The following is an 18926-nucleotide window of genomic DNA, read 5'->3' on the forward strand; positions in this document are numbered from 1 at the left end:
CATTAAATCCAATCAAGGATGTTATAAAACATTACAGGATTTTTCTCCAAATCTCTGCTGTTCTATGACCGAATAAAGATTGATTGACTGTCAGCAAACCTACCTTAAACTATCCTATCATTCCATGTACTATATTCCAAGAAAATGTGGTATCTTTTATTATTTTTCATTTCATATTTTTATTTTTACTCTTTCTTATGCTGTACTCAACTTTACATACAGTGTTATAATATATCTAACTATATGTAGTCCTAGTCTTTTGTCTTTGGACCAGAATTGCTATTGCTAACTGACATGGCCATAAAGCTAGACATTATGTGACCATGTCACCTGTGCAATGGCAATTCTGGCAATCCCGGTTGCCATTTTTAAACAAGGTTGTTAAGAGAGGATCTCATGTGATTATTACTTCAAACTCAAACCTGCTGGTTTCCTCATTGACTTTGCTTGTCAGAAGCCAGCCAGAAGGAACATGGGAAATTGTGATCATGTGACCACAGGAATATTGTGATGTCCAGAACTACAAGGACTTATCCTAAGTATCATTCATTGAATGCTGTTGGAACTTTGAACAGTAACTGAATAATTGTCATAAGTCAAGGATTACCTGTATAAGCATTAACCTACAGTTTTATTGGCTCAACCTGGTTCAATAAATCAGGATATATGTATTTCATGCAGTAATATGCAGTCCTTTAACACACACTTTCTATTATCAGGCTGAACAAACAATGCGAACTATAAATTGTAGCTGACAAGACAATATAGTGTGACAATATCCAGCCACCCATAACTCTCCAACATTCTGTAACATATAAACTAATAGTCATGTTGTTCTTTGTAACTTTTATAGGACACTATTCTTCTTACTAGACAGCATATTCTCCATTAGGAAAACGACACTGCTGAGCTTAACAGAGGAAGGAAACAGATAAAGCATTTTTAAAAAAGAAATATAGATGGAGGTGTAATGCTAGCAAACCAAAGATGGACACAGAATTTGGTTGTTAAAGGTTTGTTCTTGGGGACAGGCAGGGTACAATCCAGAGTGCTAAAGAAGAAAACCTTTCAGGGAATGTTTCTACCTAGGCTGAACAAAAATGGCCCACATTCTGCCAGAAATGGAAGAGCAAATGGAGTTCAAGAGATAAAAAGAATGTCAGCTAGAATAACTATTTCTTACTTTTTTTTTTAAGTTGATTCATATGCCGCCCTTCTCCGGAGACTCAGGGCGGCTTACAATCCATTAAGCAATAGCCTTCATACTTTTGTATATTTATACAAAGTCAGCTTATTGCCCGCACAAACTGGGTCCTTGCCTTTAAGTAGGAATTAGGACAGAATTTGCTAAATGAAAAGGGAAAAAAACCAAAATGGGTGCTGATCTGCTGTGTCTTAAATTAAAATCTCAAAAACTCAAAACCTGTGAAATATGGATAATTGTTTCCAGATTCATTAGGATTCAGAAATTGAAATTAAACCATGGGTTCATATCCTTTTTTAGAAAACATTAATCTTAACTTTCTATTCTAGCTAGACCAGAAAATGCTGATAAATTGCAGTTAGTTATTTCACTTATGCAGAGCAAAGAGCGAAGCAAGAGTAAATGGAAGGCAGCCAGGTGCTTGAAATTTATTTTACATATCAATTTTTATTTTAATATATCATTTGTTGCCTCAAGAATGTCCACAAATTACTTTTTTTTTTAATGGACAAAAATCCAGGATCCAAAACCTGATGGCCTTCACAGAACAAAATAAAACAGTCTGGCAATGGAACATGTTACGTAATTCCTTTAAAGGATGAGGACAGTATACAGTAGATCTTATTTCCTGTATCAAATTTGACTTTTAGGTAACTTTCAAAATAAATATAAATATATTATAAAAATCGTAAACAAACGCTGAATTGAGCGCTGAATAAGGATTAACAGAATTCAAGAGGATTGGAATAAATCAGGAGTGGTATTCACTTACCTTCGCTACCAGTTCACAAATGTGAGCGTGAGTATGCTACACTCGCTCGCACCTCCTCCACACATGCGTAGTCTTCTGCACATATGCAGGGGGGCCAAAAATGGGGCGTGATGACGTCCGGGCGGGTGGGCGGAGCCTCCCGCCAGCGCTACCAGATCACGCGATCTGGATAGAACTGGCTGAATTTCACCTCTGGACTAAGTCCCTTTGTAGCTTTGCAGAAACTCTAAGCTGATTCCTCTTTTGACGCCACTCCCAGGTTTTTGCTAGGCCTTCTCGTACATCTTACCACAAATTGCTTCTATAACTATAAGAAGAATGTATGAGTCCTAGAAGTAATAAAATGGAAGATCTTAAGCTACTATGCTCCCTTCTTAAGAGGCTATCCTTGGACCCAACAGTTTTAGATATTTAACCCATCTCCCACTCTTCCCCATTTTAGGAAAGTTGATGAGAGGGTGTCGGAGCTTAGCTACAGAGAGCCTGTAGTTGGACCCTTTTCAGGCCAGGGTACCTGCCAAGATTGCATTAATTTGCAGATAACTCTGGAGGAATTGACACAAGGGAGGTGGTGGATGAAACTGTCCTTGCTCTCCTGGATCTCTTAATGGCTTTTGATACCATCAACTTTGATATCCTTCTGAGCCTGCGTTGGGGATTTGGAGGGGGAGGTACAGTTTTGCAGTGATTTTCCTTAAAAGGGAAGGTGATTTTCCTTAAGAGGGGACAGGCTGAGCTGTAGGTTCCTGTAATACAGGGTTTCTCAGGCCTCAGGTCTGTGTCCTAATCCTATCCTCTTTAACATTTAAATGAAACCTCTAGATGAAGTCATTTGCTGGCAATGTGTGGTATCATCAATGTACTGATGATATCCAGTTATATTGTACATCTCTACCCTTCACCAAGCAGGTAATGCTATCACAATGCTCACCAAATGACTGGAAGCTAAAAGGGTCTGGATGAGGAAGAACCAAATTTGATTCAACCCTGGCAAGATGGGAGTAGCTTCCCCCCCACCTCCCGTGCTTGGTCTGATGATATGCCATCTCTGACTCTGGACAGGGTTGCACTCCCCTGAAAGGAGCTGGTAAGCAATTTAGGCTCTCTGGAAGTCATGCCTTAATCACTATTTGATACAATGTGCTGTACATGGGGCTGCTCTTGAAGACCACCTGGTCCAGACTGCAGTAGTGCATGCTATGTTGGGCACTCCTAGGTTTGCGCCTATTACATCCCGGATGCATGAACTGCACTGCTTCCTAATTTTTTCCCAGGTGCAATTCAAAGTGATGGGTATCACCTTTAAAGCCCTACCTGGCACAAGACCAGATTGTCTGAGGGACCGCCTATCCCTAAAGCTATCTTCCCATCTTACAAAAGCTGATAGGGTATCCATGCTCCAGATCCCTTCTCTTGAATATTGCCTCTTGTAGTCCTTGGAAGCATGCCTTTTCCATTGCAGCCTTGACGTATGGAATAATCTCCCTCTTAAGATCTGACAGGTCCTCACTCTTTCAGTTTCCAGATGAAGTGAGAATATGATGAAAATGTGGTAGGTTACATCAATGAAGTGTGGTTGTGGTGCCAGGTTTTTCTGGATTTGGTTTTATTTATTGTTTAAATATAGTTACATATATTGTTTCTACTGCTGGGTTGTAAGACACCCAGAGTTTGTTTTTAGATTTGATATATGTTTTAATTAAATGAATAAAACGTACGTCAAAGAAGAAAGAAATAACTCTTCATTATCTGTTTAGGACATTTAATAACATCAATCAGCAAAGTGCTGGCATAAATTAGTAGTATAGTAACTGATAACACAGATTTTGTGGTGTTATTGACATCTATATACTTGACATCAAATTCCATATTCAGATTCTTTGAGTTCTTTGAAAATGAAAGCTTACACCTCACCATGCAACTTTGCATTTTTCATCCTAAACTCTTCAAAATGTATTACATTGATACATAGATTAAAATGGGATGCACACATGCACACACAATACATCTGAATAATCTTAACTTCAAAGTATAACTATATAGAAACAAATAATGAGTACATATTTACATTCTGTTAATATTCTCTGCTTCCAAACTTACTTCTAATGAAATCTATTTTCACTGATTTCATTGAAGTAAATAATGCCGTGATGGTGAACCTATCACACACGTGCTGGAAGTGGCACGCAGAGCCAGCTCTCTGGGCACGCCAAAAGTTGCCCATTGCTCTTCCGGGTTCTGGCACTAGCCAGCTGGTCTTCGTGCGCACGGGAGCACTGGAAACTGGAAGCTCAGGTGACCAGTGTGCATGCGCATACCGGAAACCAGAAGCTCAGCTTCCTGGCATGCACATGCACGCCAGGGAACTGCTCTTCTGGTTTCCTGCACTCCCGCGCGGGCACTCTATGGAGCTGCTCTTCCGGTTTCCAGCACTTCCCCCCACACGCGCACTCCAGTTTCGGCACTTGGTGCCAAAAAGGTTTGCCAACACTGAATAATGTAAACTGCAATTTTGTAAGTCCTGATGTTTCACTATATTTTACTAGTGCTTAAGCAAAATCTTCTGTATTCAGTTTTGCCTGAAATTTAATTTAAAATTAGGCTATAGTAAATGATTTTACTTCTAATTAATAGTGCTTAGGATTGGCATATAAAGCAGACAATGCATTATATAATGTACTGTGCTCAAAAGAATTACTGTAAAATTTGCTCTGTAGTTATGTGAAATTACCACTTCTGGAAATTAAAAGTTTTTGTTTGTTTCACTGCCTGCATTTGCAAATTCAGTATTGTTTCTGCCTATCAAATATTTCACATTATTATAACTTTTAAATGTTTTAATGATACTTGAGATATAAGACTGAGATATGAAACCTTAGATGTAGTTGCAATGGTTATTTTATGCCTGTTGATGCAAAATTTATCTATGCTCTCTTTCTTCCCATATTTAAAACCAAATGAATAAATAAGATCCAACCAGAAAATAAGCCCTAGCATGATTTTTCAGGATGTTCATTATATAAGCCCTACCCCAAAAATAAGCTCATTAAAATCATCAGCCAGGTGGATGCATTTAGTACCATATTTCCTCAGAAATAAGACCTAACTGGAAAATAAACCCTAATGCATCTTTTGGAGCAAAAATTAATACAAGTCCCAGTCTTATTTTCATGGAAACATGGGTAGGGACTTAGCTTGATAATTTCAATGTCTGGGAAATTTTGGAAGATTCAGTCTTAACATGTCTGGAGAATGCTAAACTAGTTTCACTGTTCCCACCAGAAATTTTAATCCTATTTAATATATCATTCTAGAGTTTTTTCTAGCCCAATATATGTTTATTGTTTTATACCTATTCTAGGTATAGGTATAGGTATAGGTTTTGCATACAGTGCAAAAGTACCCTGTTTCCCCCAAAATAAGACATCCCCTGATAATAAGCCCAATCAGGCTTTTGAGCGCATGGCAATAAAGCCAAGCGCTTATTTCAGGGTTCAAAAAAACATAAGACAGGGTCTTATTTTGGGGGAAACACGGTAAATAAAAATCTTTTCATTTCAGGATAGGTATTTATTGCAACAAAATGATGAAATTGTGAGATAAAAAGAATTGTGACTGTTAGCTACTCAAAAGCCAGCTAATGCATGACAATCAGATCATCCAATGGTAGATTTGCAGCATCTACTCCTTACCAAATAACAGAAATTTTAGGATCTATGTGGTTGTGAAATAATGGTTACAGGTAACAACATGATTAAGGCAATTCATGTTAGAGAATGGCAGCACAGAACTAAATAAAACTGCAGTTACATGTAGAATAACAGAAGGCTTGCTTGTTACTTTGACCAAAAAGGTCATTCATCCTCCACTCTGCATACTGTAATGAACTGATAATTTGATCTGTGCCACCTATATCACCACCCCAGATCACCAAACATTGTATTGCAGTGAAATACAATAAATACAGGTGAAATAAATTCAGGTCTAATCCATAAAACGTATTTCCCATTAAATATATTTCATTTATTTTTATCAAGATTTTAAGCACATGTATCTCTTTAGCCAAAATTAACATAGAATTTAACAATTAATATAATTTCATACAATTAATATTGTTTGGGGCTGGGGCTGGGGCTGGGGCTGGGACTAAGGCAAAAGGGAACATGAACTGACCGTGTTTGTGTGTGTGTTTAGATGATGCTAACTAAGCATGAAACCATTTATGCTTAAACTTGTCACAAAAGTAGAAAAACAAAATACCTCTATTTTAAAAACATTCTTCTAAATCATCTTGATTTCTATCTAAAAATGTTAACTGTCTCTCACTGTAACAGCTGAACATTTGTTTTCTGGCATGGTTTGGATTTTTATATAGTTAAATTGATGGATTTTTTGAAGCTATGAAGAATTTATTTCCTATTTTTTTAAACGTCAAAAATTTATTCCTTTAGAGATAAAATTCCAGTGCTTCCAAAGAAACTGACACCTGTTTGATTCTATAAATCAAAAGAAATGAGTGTATCATCAAATGCATATTTGTATTCACATAGGAACAATGCACTGGCAATGAAGATGCCACTGCTGAAGTCTGATATAGCATATGACTAAAATTGGAGTTCAATACTTCTTATTCTAGAAATACCTATTGAACATGATGAAATTTATTTTAGAGTAGACTTGTAAAATGACTATAAGAATTTACATCATATTATCACTCATTGAATATTGTCTCTGTTACTTTGTATCATTACCACTTCTGAATATATAAAATATTTTTCCTTTTATTAGATCAAGCAAACTATATGAATTAACAATTTAATTCAATAACCAAGGTATTTTATTGGTAGTTTTAATAGAGTCTAGAATAGCGCTGTATTGAGTCAAAATATCAGTTAAAATGCATCGTTTCCTAAACTTTCAACTTTATAATAATATTTCCAATTTTTAAAAACTACCATTGCTAATTGCTTCCTACTTGTGAATCTAATCCTGACTTTGAATAACTATAGTGTTATCTAAATTGAAATATATTCATCTTATAAACATCGCTGAGCTCTTTTGATCCATCATCTGGCTAATTGGACCTATTGTTTCCACATATATTTTTTTTTAATTTGATTTATATGCCGCCCTTCTCCAGAGACTCAGGGCGGTTTACAGTGCGTTAAGCAATAGCCTTCATACTTTTGTATATTTATACAAAGTCAGCTTATTGCCCCCACAAACTGGGTCCTCAATTTACCTACCTTAGAAAGGATGGAAGGCTGAGTCAACCTTGTGCCTGGTGAGATTCGAACTTACAGTAATTGCAGACAGCTGATGTTAATCACAATGCTATCAGTCTGCTGAGCCACCGGGCCCATATTATATTTAAAGAAATGCCAGAATTATGTTTCAAGAAACAAAAAATTATGATTACAAAATTCAAATTAATTCAGTAAGGTGTGATAAATTATACAAATCAGTATACAATCTGTTTTTAATAAGAAAAAGTTCAGAAATATTTGGTTTAACTGTACTTAAACATCTGAAGATTTACACATTTCGAATACTTGAAACATTTGACATTAAAAACTCCAGAACTAGTTTCCAAATAGATTAAATCCATTTATTAATCAACTTTATATTGTATCTTTTCCTCAGGATAGCTCTGCCTCTAACTCCATTTTTTTCTCACAAGAACAATCCTACCAGGCAGATTATATTAAGAATGACTACTTCAAAGCCACCACATCATTTTCTATTGCTAAAGATCTCCTTCATCTCTGATTTTACTATTTTATTTCATGATATGTCATGGAAAACTGATCACTTTTCAAAAGTGGCAGTACACCATCAGGTTATCACACCATTTTTTTCCATTGAAAACCATCTAATTCCTTATTCTACACTGAGAGCTGTTTCGTATCTCCAGGGGATATAGTACAAAAAGAGGCAGCAATATTTAAAAGCCTTATTCTAGACCCAATCTGGTGTATTTCAGATAAACTGGATTACATCTCACAAATTTCCAGCCAGCATGCTTTAGACCAATCTTTCTGATCTGGTGCCTTCTGATGAATTGGACTATAACCAGGAATGTACAAAACAACCGGAAAAATATTCTCATCTCAAAATACCTTTTTTGAGTGTTCCAATCCTGAATTAAAACTCATGTGTTTTGTATCAAAATAACTTGCAGAGCATATTGTTTTTCCAAGAGTGAAATAAAACTTGAGTGTCTTGACTTTCCAAGAGCGACAGTTATGATTGGACTCCTTTTTTCCAAATGTTTTCCTGCCTAGCCAATAGAGCAACTAGAATAGCATTAAACAGAGTTAAACTCAAGAAGAAAGTTGATCAAAGCTGCATGTCCACTAATTATTGCTGTTTCAAAATAACAACAAAAACTTTCTAAAGGGAAGCTAAAGACAAAGTGAATGTTCTGATTATTGTGCTGTATTTCATTTGCAGACAGGCAATACAAAAATATAAAGAGTCCTTGGTACTCTCTGAGCTTGGTTGTTTTCTTACAGATGTTTCATTACTAAAACTAGGTAACATCATCAGTGCTAGTCGAAAGTATGCATAGATGTGCCCAAATCTCCTTCATAAACAAGCGTTGCCAATATTCTAAGGTTGTATAAATAGAAAGACTAGTACTGTAGTACTGTACTATACAGGTACTCCTCGACTTACAACAGTTACAACAGCACTGACAAAAGTGACATGACCATTTTTCACACTTATGACCATTGCAGCATCCTCATTGTCACGTGATTTACATTCAGATGTTTCACAAATAGTTCATGTTTATGACGGTTGCAGTGTTACAGGAATATGTGATCATCTTTTGCAACCTTCTGACAAAGTCAATGGGGAAGTCAGATTCACTTAAAAACCTAACTTACTTAACAAATGTGGGGAGAAATGTCCTAACTTAACAAATGTGGGGAGAAAAGTTGTAAAATGGGGCAAAATTCACTTAACACATTTCTCACGTAACAACATAAATTTTGGGCTCAATTGTGGTCGTAAGTCAAAGACTACCTGTATTGCCTTGGTTTATTGAATTCTGATGTGGACTTGCACTGTATGCATTCTCTCTCATAGCTCTTTCAAAGTTAATGTTATTAAACAGTTAAGAAGAATCAGAAGATCTTTTTCTTCAGCCAGCAGTCACTGTATATGCCAGCAAAAACATCAGGAAATGAAACATAATTCGCACCTGGCAGGCAGTCTGAGAAAAACAACAGTATCTACCAAAACTTGGCCAAGGATTTTTAAAAACCAAACATTAACATTGCTCCCTATTCAAGAGAATGTTGAAGAGTTTAGCTGCTGTCTTCCTCCTGTACTCTGGGGCTGAAAAATCTAGAGGCTTTATTTAAAGAGACTGAAAATACCTTCAATTCCGCTGACGGCTTTTTAAAAAGACCTGTTAATCTAACTACATTTGTCAGGGAAGAGAAATGTTTCTATTGTTCTCTTGGGGACTTCCCCCCCCCAAAAAAAACGGGTTGAAAATCACGCCCTTGACTAAATTTCATCCCCACTGGGTGAGGAGTAACCTTTAACATACGCTAACATTTTCTGCTTCAAGCACACCCTAACTCATTCGACAGCCTTCCCAAGCGCTAGCTGGGCAACACAGAGGAGTTTGTACCACAACTCATCCAGAAGGTTGAGAAAAGCTAGTCGAGAGCTCAAACTTGTAAGCTCAGGGAGAGCCAAACCTCCGTTGGGTAGAGCAGCACATATCTCTCCACCTGCCTTACGATCTCCTTTACCCAAAGTGAGACTCGGCTAGTAGCCCCAGAACTTCAGCAGAGAAGACCCCGCGGTCGCGCGTGGCCCAGGGCCAAGGCACCCCATTTTAAAGTTGAGCCCCTTTTCTGCGCCAACGTCCCATTAGCGGGAAGGGAGCCTTAGCAAATGAGGAGGTGGAGAAAGGGGGAAAACTCGAGCGAGGGCGGGGCCCGCCGCTACCTGCTTGTCCAGCGCCGAGTCCTTAACGCTGGCGGCGGATGCGCCCTTTGGAGCGAGCGCCCTCTCGCAGCTGCAGCCTTCCAGCATGTACACGCCGGCGGGCCGGGCGCTTTGCTCGCTTTCGAAATAGAAGAGCATGTTCTGGTACAGGGCGAACCATTTGTCGTGCCAGCGGCTGGTCTCGGCGGTCTTTTTGCTCAGGTAGCCGCGCCTGGTGCCCTCCTTGCGAGCCAACACGGCGAGGTATAAGGCGTGCCCTTCGTTGTAGCGCACGCTTTTCTGCATGGTGCCTCCAGCGCCGACGGCGAACCGCTCGGATCAACGCGGGGGTGGGGGGAGAAGCCCCTGCCGTCACCAGCGCGTCGTCGAAGGGGAGCGCGGCTTCTCCGGACAGGCGAGGCGAAGCCTGACGGAACCTAGAGCCATCAGCCTTTCCGCGGTGGCGCACACCACTGCAAAGCCTCGCGCCGGCGCGCTCCTCCGTCCTGGTGGGGGGTGTCGCCACCTTGGGCGCTATTGGAGTCCGGGGCTGTAGCTGAGCTCCTTTGCTTCAGCCGGCGGCTGCTCCGAGCGCTTCAGCCCTGCCCAGGGGCGCTGGCGGCATCCTTGTTCTGGGCGCCTCACGCGTCTTTTCGCCCAGGAAAGTTCTGCGAGCCGCGCTTTCCCTGACTACAGCCGCGCCGCGCTCGCTGAAGCTTCCGGACCTCTCTTCCTCCTCCTCCTCCGGCAGCTGCTGCCCATTCAACCTCTCCACACCCGACCCCAGCCCTCTCCTCCACCGGGAGCCAGAAAGGAAAATAATCACTCGGGAGATGAGCCGTAATCGGCTTTGAGACCAATTTAAAGCACAAAGTCGCTACCGCGGCCGGTGCCAGAGCGCGGAATAACAACCCTCCCTCGGAGTGGGTGCGCGTTCCCGCCTCTAGAGAGCTTAAACCTCCCTCCTCCTCCTCTTTCTTTTTTTTTTCTTTTTTTTTTTTTTTTTGCCGCCCGCCTCCGGGAATGGGGGCGTTATCTCCAGCCCGTCGAGCCAAGGGAAGGAACGGGGGTTTGAAGGGGGGAGGGGGAGAAAGGAGAGGAGAAGTGCGGATTTGTAGGACAAAATGCCCGAGGCGGCGTGTGTGGCAGCGGTCGCTTTTTCTGCGGGGGAAACGTCGATGCGGGAGGGCCAACGAAGCTTTAGAATGAGGACCTGCGAAGTTAAGCGGAGTGCATAATCCGCTCCTGCGGTGCTTTCCCGGCTGCGGGATTAGTTGGAGAGAGCGAGAATAAAGTATCTTCAGATTTTCTCACGACACGTCAGTTTAGTGGAGGAGTTATTCTGGCGTAAACGCTCGTTCCTGAGTGTTTGTAACTCACATAGAGACCGAGAGAGCGTTTCCCTCCATTCTTTCCTCACGTCATCTTCAAGGCTGTTGAAGTCACAAAATCTGCTCTACAGGTTGAACGTTTACGGAGTTCAAAGAACATGTGCTGGGCCTGGATGCTGAGAAGGAAAAGAAACCTTGAGTGGAGAGTTGAATAATAGTTTCATTAAGAATGGGCAAAATGTCACCCAATCATGTACAAGCTTCTGAGCTCTCCAAAAATCCCTCAGCAACTTGCATGGCACAGACAACAGACAGACAGGAAGTTATAAAATAAACTTTGGAAGAATGTCAGCTCAAAAAGTGGAATCTTTCTGCAGGTGTCCTTGAAATCTTAAGAGGAAACTGATTATCAAATAAGCTTTCGTTGGTTAAAAAAATCTTCATGATTTTTCTTGAGTATATAAATATAGGTGAATGTAGCATCTTATCATTTTTTCCCAAAAGCACAGAAGGCTGTGTCCTTTCAGATTTTGCAACTGGTGAAAAGAAACCCATAGAATCATAGCGTTGGCATCCTTAAGACCATCAACTCCGGCCTGAAATTACATTAAAGTAAGGGTCACTTCTGAATAGACCCACATGGGACTGTGCTGTTTACCAGTTAAATCTGAATAAGCATATCATTATATTCTGGAATGAAAAATGTCCTTATTTTACTGTAGGGCACTGGAGTTCTGTTCAGTAATAGTGCAACTATATACTTATCTGCCTCCAGAAATTAACATAGGTTATTAAGTTTGTTGTAAAATTGTTTGATATTCTTCTACAGCTATTTATACAAAAATTATGCAAAATAGGACTGTCTATAACTAATGAAAGGCTTAGTGTTGTTGAAATGCCTAAACAATTGTAAGGTCAGTCACATTTGCAAACTGTTGTATTTTATGATTCTTGATGAACGTATCTTTTCTTTCATGTACACTGAAAGCATATGCACCAAGACAAATTCCTTGTATGCCCAATCACACTTGGCTAATAAAAAAATCTATTCTATTCTATTCTATTCTATTCTATTCTATTCTATTCTATACGACTGGCAGGTCACTTGGCAAATTGGCAAAATCTGAATTAACCAAAATCTAATTGGAATCCCTCAAGCATAGACATTCCTCATCACTACGTAGATTTCCATCTAAAATAATATTGCATCATTTTAAACAGGATATATAATTTATAATCTGATTTACCTGCTGACATCAAGCAACAGGTTAACAATTTATCTCTTATGCTCAATAATGCTTCCTTTTTGTCTCTATATAAAATGGCAAATATGTTTGTAAAGCTTTTCCATTTTAAAAGATCACACCTTCCTTCTCTGAAGATTCAGTCAATTTGGAAAGTAATTACTCAGTAAAAATAGTTTATTCTTAATATATTTTTATTCCTTACCCCATACTTTTATTCATTTCATATAGCTTGGTATGTTTCAAAAATAAAATTTATTATTTCAATTTGCATCAAGTCAGCTGCCTTGTCATAAACAAAAATCCAGAATAATCATTACAATAAAAATAGATATTGATGAGTGAGTCTCAGTGTCTATAACTAAGCTAAACGTTGTTTGCAATTGCTATTCCTTTTTTCATTGAGACTCATAATCGCTAAACTATTTTTAACACCATTTAATTTGTTTTATCTCTGCAAACGTGCCCAAGTTCAAGGAGCTATTTTATAGCTTGCAGCATAATATAAGGCATTTATTGAGTGGGTAGCCCTGAGAGTTGAGTAATTCCTATTTTATACCTGTACATCAAATTAACTGCTAGTTGATCCTAATAAGCACACTGAACTTTTGCCAGATCTTATTCATAATATTGTTAATGTAATAAAACAAGGATAAGTTATTTTGCATACATGCTGAAGTATTCATTTCTAAGGCTCTTTTATTTTGCTTCCTGATTTATATAATGCCAGACAAAGGAGTAAGATGATTTCCAATTAACATTTTAGATAATTGGCTGTGACTTATGTCTTGAAGGCTACAGTTCTAGATACATGTAAATCATGGGGATATAGGGTGGGGAATACCTATCAGTAGAGATGTATGAATGGTGCTCATTTAAATCCAAACATTGTTAGATAGGTTCCCACTGATGCTGTCCGCTAAAAGGAAGCAAGGCTATGGCATCCACTTGAAAGAAAAGTCGGGTGCCTGTAATTGTGGAGTCTCTCTGGCAAGAACAAAGTATGTTTATTCACAGAGAACTTGCATCAATTCTAGGTGGTTAGAGGACTGATAACAGTAACAAAGAGTCATCCTGCATTCCTCAGCTAGAAGTTAGAAATAGGGATGGCCTGGAGCAAACAGAATGTGTTTTGAATAAACAGAAATAGAATAACAGAGTTGGAAGGGACCTTGTAGGTCTTCTAGTCCAACCCCCTGCTTAGGCAGGAAACCCTACACCACTTCAGACAAATGGTTATCCAACATCTTCTTAAAACCTTCCAGTGTTGGAGCACTTACAACTTCTGGAGGCAAGTTGTTCCACTGATTAATTGTTCTAACTGTCAGGAAATTTCTCTTTAGTTCTAGGTTGCTTCTCTCCTTGATTAGTTTCCACCCATTGCTTCTTGTCTGCCCTTAGGTGCTTTGGAGAATAGTTTGAGTCCCTCTTCTCTGTGGCAACCCCTGAGATATTGGAACACTGCTATCATGTCTCCCCCTAGTCCTTCTTTTCATCAGACTAGACATACCCAGTTCCAGCAACTGTTCTTTATATGTTTTAGCCTCCAGTCTCCTGATCATCTTTGTTGCTCTTCTCTGCAGTTTTTCTAGAGTCTCAACATCTTTTTTACATTGTGACGATCTGGAACATTCATTAGCAAAGGCTAAGGAATAGGGACGGCTAGAGATCAATAGGACAATTGTTGGATCATTACTAAAATGTTTATTAGATTATTTGTTTTATATATCCCGCCTTATCCCACCTTCCGCTTTAGTGAAAATGTATAAAGTTAATTCTATTGTTTGAGGTTCCTTGGCATTTTCTAGCCAGGACCCCTTTTCTTGGAGCACTTCAGTGAAAGGAAACAAAACCTGCACCTCACGTATGGTGTTCTTCATCAACTTTGGCACCATGTTCAGACCCGAATTGGGAACAACACCACATTTTGGAAAAATCAAAATGATCTCCTGATTTCATATTAATATGTTCCTTTGGTATTGTACAGAAAATGGTGTTATTTGGAAAGAAGGACACATATGTTTCAACATGAATGGAGTAATTATTCTCCCATATATTTAAAAAATAAAAATCGCCATTTATCTTAGAAAAGCTCTGTTCCAACAATAGTGGCATGGATTTAGGAAATCCAAACTCAGATGTCAAACATTCTAACTATACTTTGTTTTAATTATATTTTATTGAACCAGCCATACTGTAGTTCACACATAATTAATAAAAGACCAAATATTCCACGTTATGGCTGACACGACGTGTCAGTGCAGCCAATGTGTAGTGGCTGAAAATTCAAAGGTAAAGCATTTGCTTTATAAATAGCATTTGGTTAAAATGTCAGTGTGAATGATTATTGTATGAAAAGCCATGGAGTGCTGCTACTAATTAGTGTACTGTAAAATCAATTTTCCCTAACCTGTGGTTCTCTAGATCTTTTGGATCAATGTTCTCATAATTCCCAGATACACATTAGAAATTGAGTTTAACATAACTGAAAGTAACCAGAAGAAGGAAAACTGGTCATTAATTTATTAGACCAATGTCATATTCCCCTGATTCTCGATCAATGTATACTTCAATGCCAGATTTCTTTGTCTCCATGAAAAGCTTGCATAATTCTTAAAACAGCAGCATTCTCCAGTATGAGTCAAGTGAGATGGTCTGACAACAGAATTCGAAAAGGGAAATGTTTGGTAATGCTAAATGTATCAAAAAGAACATGGTAACTATGGCAACAAAATTAACACTAAGGCAACGTGTTATAACAGGGTAAATTTCACTACTAATAGCTTATATTCAGCATGAATGTTGCCCTAGAGCAGGTATTCCAGCAACTCTACCTCCAAAAAACAGTTTAAAAATTTAGAAGAACTCACTTTTTAAGATGTGAATCCAAAGTCAGTTTCAATTTATGGGGGAAAAGCTCACTAGTCTTTGGTCAATAACATCAACATTTGCAGAAAAAAATAGCAAGCATGAATATACTGCTAATATTAAATAATTGATGCAAATACAAAACTATATAAAGGTTTGAAATTCATTTCATTGGAACAAAATTCATAAACTAGATAGCTATCATTCCCTATAGACATCTCAAGTAAAATATTTAATAAATTATTTAACTGAGAACATCAATAATGTTTAGAAACTCTTTTGAGTTCCAAAATATATACTTTGATTGAGTATTACTCACCTTAAGCAAGTCATACCATAATTTCAGATTAGGCTCTGGTAAGAATCAATCAATCAAATAATTGGAGTCTGATTTAAAAAAAAAAAATACGACTCTTTAATCCCTTTGTTCAGGGTGGAGTTGGGACGACTGAATGGAGCTGAGTGTTTACTGGCCAGATGCCTTCCTGACACCTACACAGAGTTCACAGCAGATATTTTCTCTTTGTGGCCTGATAGAGAAACATCTTCCACTGCCTAGGATTGAACTCTTCTTTTTATTTTCAATAAGTGTTTAATATTGGAACAATTTTTGGCTTTAATTCAAAATCCTAAATTTATATTTTCAATTTTTTATTATGTTCTGGAGAATGTGGGAATGTATTGCATACGCTTTTTATGCCATTTTAATTGGTCCTTATAAAAATATTACCCAATTCTTGAATTGGGAACTTATCTCATGAAAAATATTCCATTTTATGTTCCTTGGGGAAATACCATTTTTTGCAATTAGGATGGATGGAGTTTTATAGACATAGATAATGCATATAGATAAAACTAATTTGTCAATGCCCAATTCTATGTTGTTCCCCTAATGTTTAAACTGAATGGAAACAGACAATACTTGTATAAATTCTTCTGTGCATAGATTCCATTCAGATAGATAAAAATAAGTGGTTCTTATAAGATTAAAAGCTGAAGCCCTGAAGCTATTTTCTCCTTGTGTTTTTACCAGTAAGACCGGTCTATCAGGGCAACCTGGTCTACCCAATTATGGGATGGAGCACACTGTTTCCACTTTCACTTTTCAGCCCCAATCCAGGAGCCTTCACAGGCAGTCACTTTCACAACAAACTATTTTTGTGTTGAATTTATATTTACCGACAAAGAAATAAAGGGAGACTAGTATAGGTCTATTTCAAGCTATTTAGCTCTCACATCTAGCCATACCCTGGTTCAAATCCCAGAAGGGTATGGCTAGCTGATGAGAGCTAAATAGCTTGAAATAGATCTATGCTAGTCTCCTTTTATTTCTTTGTTGGTAAATATAAATTCCCCTTGTAAGGTTAGTCAGGGCAGTTATACCCACCAATAGCAAATAGGCTGAGGAAATAGTTCCAGCAGAGCGTTTTAAAGAAAATATATATTGCAGCATCAGTTATACCACAGCTGAGCCCAACATATATCTCATACATAGTTAATGTAATGCGAACACAAAACTGGATTCAAACTGGCACAGAATCCACATTGGGGAATTTACAACTACCAGCACAAGACTAATCTGCAGATATCTTAACAGTTTCTTCTTAAAGAAGTAGCTTTGTAGTCGTAAAGTTGCCAGGTTGGAGATCCTGTCCTAGAACAAATGCAGCTGAGATGCTTTTATTAACTGATTGCAGGGAACTTCCTTCCTTTTAGACAGAATAACTGCCAACTGACCTTGGTTGTCATTGCAAAGGTGAAGGTAAACATCTCTGTTTTTCTTACCAGTCACAAGAAGAAGGATAAGTTACCACCTCTCTATCTGTACAAATCCACCAGCAAGGGAATAAAGAAGAATAAAGAAAAGAAAAGAAAAGAAAAGAAAAGAAAAGAAAAGAAAAGAAAAGAAAAGAACCCTTTTTCAACAGTGACCATAGCATGAATGACTTTTGTCTCAATTTACATCCTTGCAAAGAGGGTCATAATGATGGAACTCCAATTTATAACTTTAAAAAAGCTAACTATGATCTCATAGCTGCCGACCTCTCATCTCTTGATTGGCACATTCTGTTCACTGACTGTAATACTGCTGAAGACCATTATAACACTTTTTTGCTTGAAGTCAAAAGAGTCATTAAACTATACGTACCATTAGTAACCTCCAAAACCAGAAAAAACAAATTACCCATAACAATAAGGAAGTTTCAATCCAAAAAAAAAAAATCTCTTTAGTGAAAAAACAAAACCGACCTTTGCAATCATATTATAAGCAGCTGAGTCCTCTTCACTGATGACGTAAAACTATATAACACCACCTACAATACTGCTACCCTACAAAGCTACCTTGACTATGTGTCAGAATGGTCGAACAATTGGCAACTTCAAATCTCAACCAACAATGCTCTGTTTTACACATTGGCAATAAAAATCAGAACACTAAATACAAGCTGGGCGGATATGACCTTGTAGACGACCCTCACTCTGTCAAGGACATAGGAGTAGTCATCTCAAATGATCTAAGCCCCTGAGTTCACTGTAACAGCATTGCCAAAAAGGCATTAACAGTTGTTAACCTAATTTTACGAAGCTGCTTCTCTGGTAACATCAAACTGTTAACTAGGGCATACAAAACCTTTGCCAGACCAGTTCTCGAATACAGCTTATCTGCCTGGAATCCATACTGTATATCGGATATTAATACAATTGAGCAAGTCCAGAGGTATTTCACAAGAAGAGTACTCCACTCCTCTGTTCACAATAGAATACCTTATGCCAACAGGCTCGAAATTTTGGGCTTGGACAACCTTGAACTACACCAACTACAGTATGACCTAAGCGTAGTATACAAAATTGTCTCCTAAATGTCCTGCCTGTCAATGACTACTTCAGCTTCAACTGCAATAATACACGGGCAAACAATAGATACAAACTCAAGGTAAACTGCTCCAAAGTCAATTGCAGAAAATATGACTTCAGCAACAAAGTGGTCAATGCCTGAATGCACTACCTGATTCTGATGTTACATCCTCAAACCCCCAAAACTTTAACCTTAAACTGTCTACTGTGGACCCTAAGAGGTCTGTAAGGGGGTATGCATAAGCGCACCAGCCTACTGTCCTACTGTCCCCATTTATTCGTACTCATTTCCTGTGTCCATGTCCATGTTTATACTTATAGATGTTTTCTCGTACATGTTTGACAAACTAAATAAATAAATAAATAGTTGCAATTGGATGCACTTTACTATTTGTCAGTTGGTTTTGGAGCTATCAGATTAATCTTCCTCTATTTTTACAACTCCACTCTCATTGTGTATTTCTAGAAAGACTAATACTTATTTTTCATTGATAAACAATACTGAAAAGTTACATTAAGTACGTTTTCAAATAATACCTAAGTTTTATTTTTTATATTAGTTCAGAAAATTGTAATTGGAAAAGCTATCCAAAATTTTAGTTTACAGTTAAATTTCTCCACAATTTTGTCACTGGTGGATATATATGAATGATTCATCCCACAAGACAAGAACCTTTACTATTCCATTTTATCATATAGTTATT

General features: G+C 38.1%; 1 protein-coding gene across 1 annotated transcript in view; it reads right to left on the reverse strand.

Moving 5' to 3' along the window:
• RASGRF2 (Ras protein specific guanine nucleotide releasing factor 2) overlaps positions 1-10229 on the reverse strand; it is a 106413-nt gene extending 96184 nt beyond the window's left edge. The window contains exon 1 of the mRNA XM_070935794.1: positions 9945-10229. Coding sequence (XP_070791895.1) covers positions 9945-10229 — 285 coding nt within the window. The remainder of the gene's footprint in view (positions 1-9944) is intronic.
• Positions 10230-18926: the final 8697 nt, after the last annotated feature.

This window comes from Pituophis catenifer, unplaced genomic scaffold, assembly GCF_029215685.1.
Source record: "Pituophis catenifer annectens isolate HBS135680 unplaced genomic scaffold, rPitCat1.0.hap2 SCAF_2, whole genome shotgun sequence".
Taxonomy (NCBI): domain Eukaryota; kingdom Metazoa; phylum Chordata; class Lepidosauria; order Squamata; family Colubridae; genus Pituophis; species Pituophis catenifer.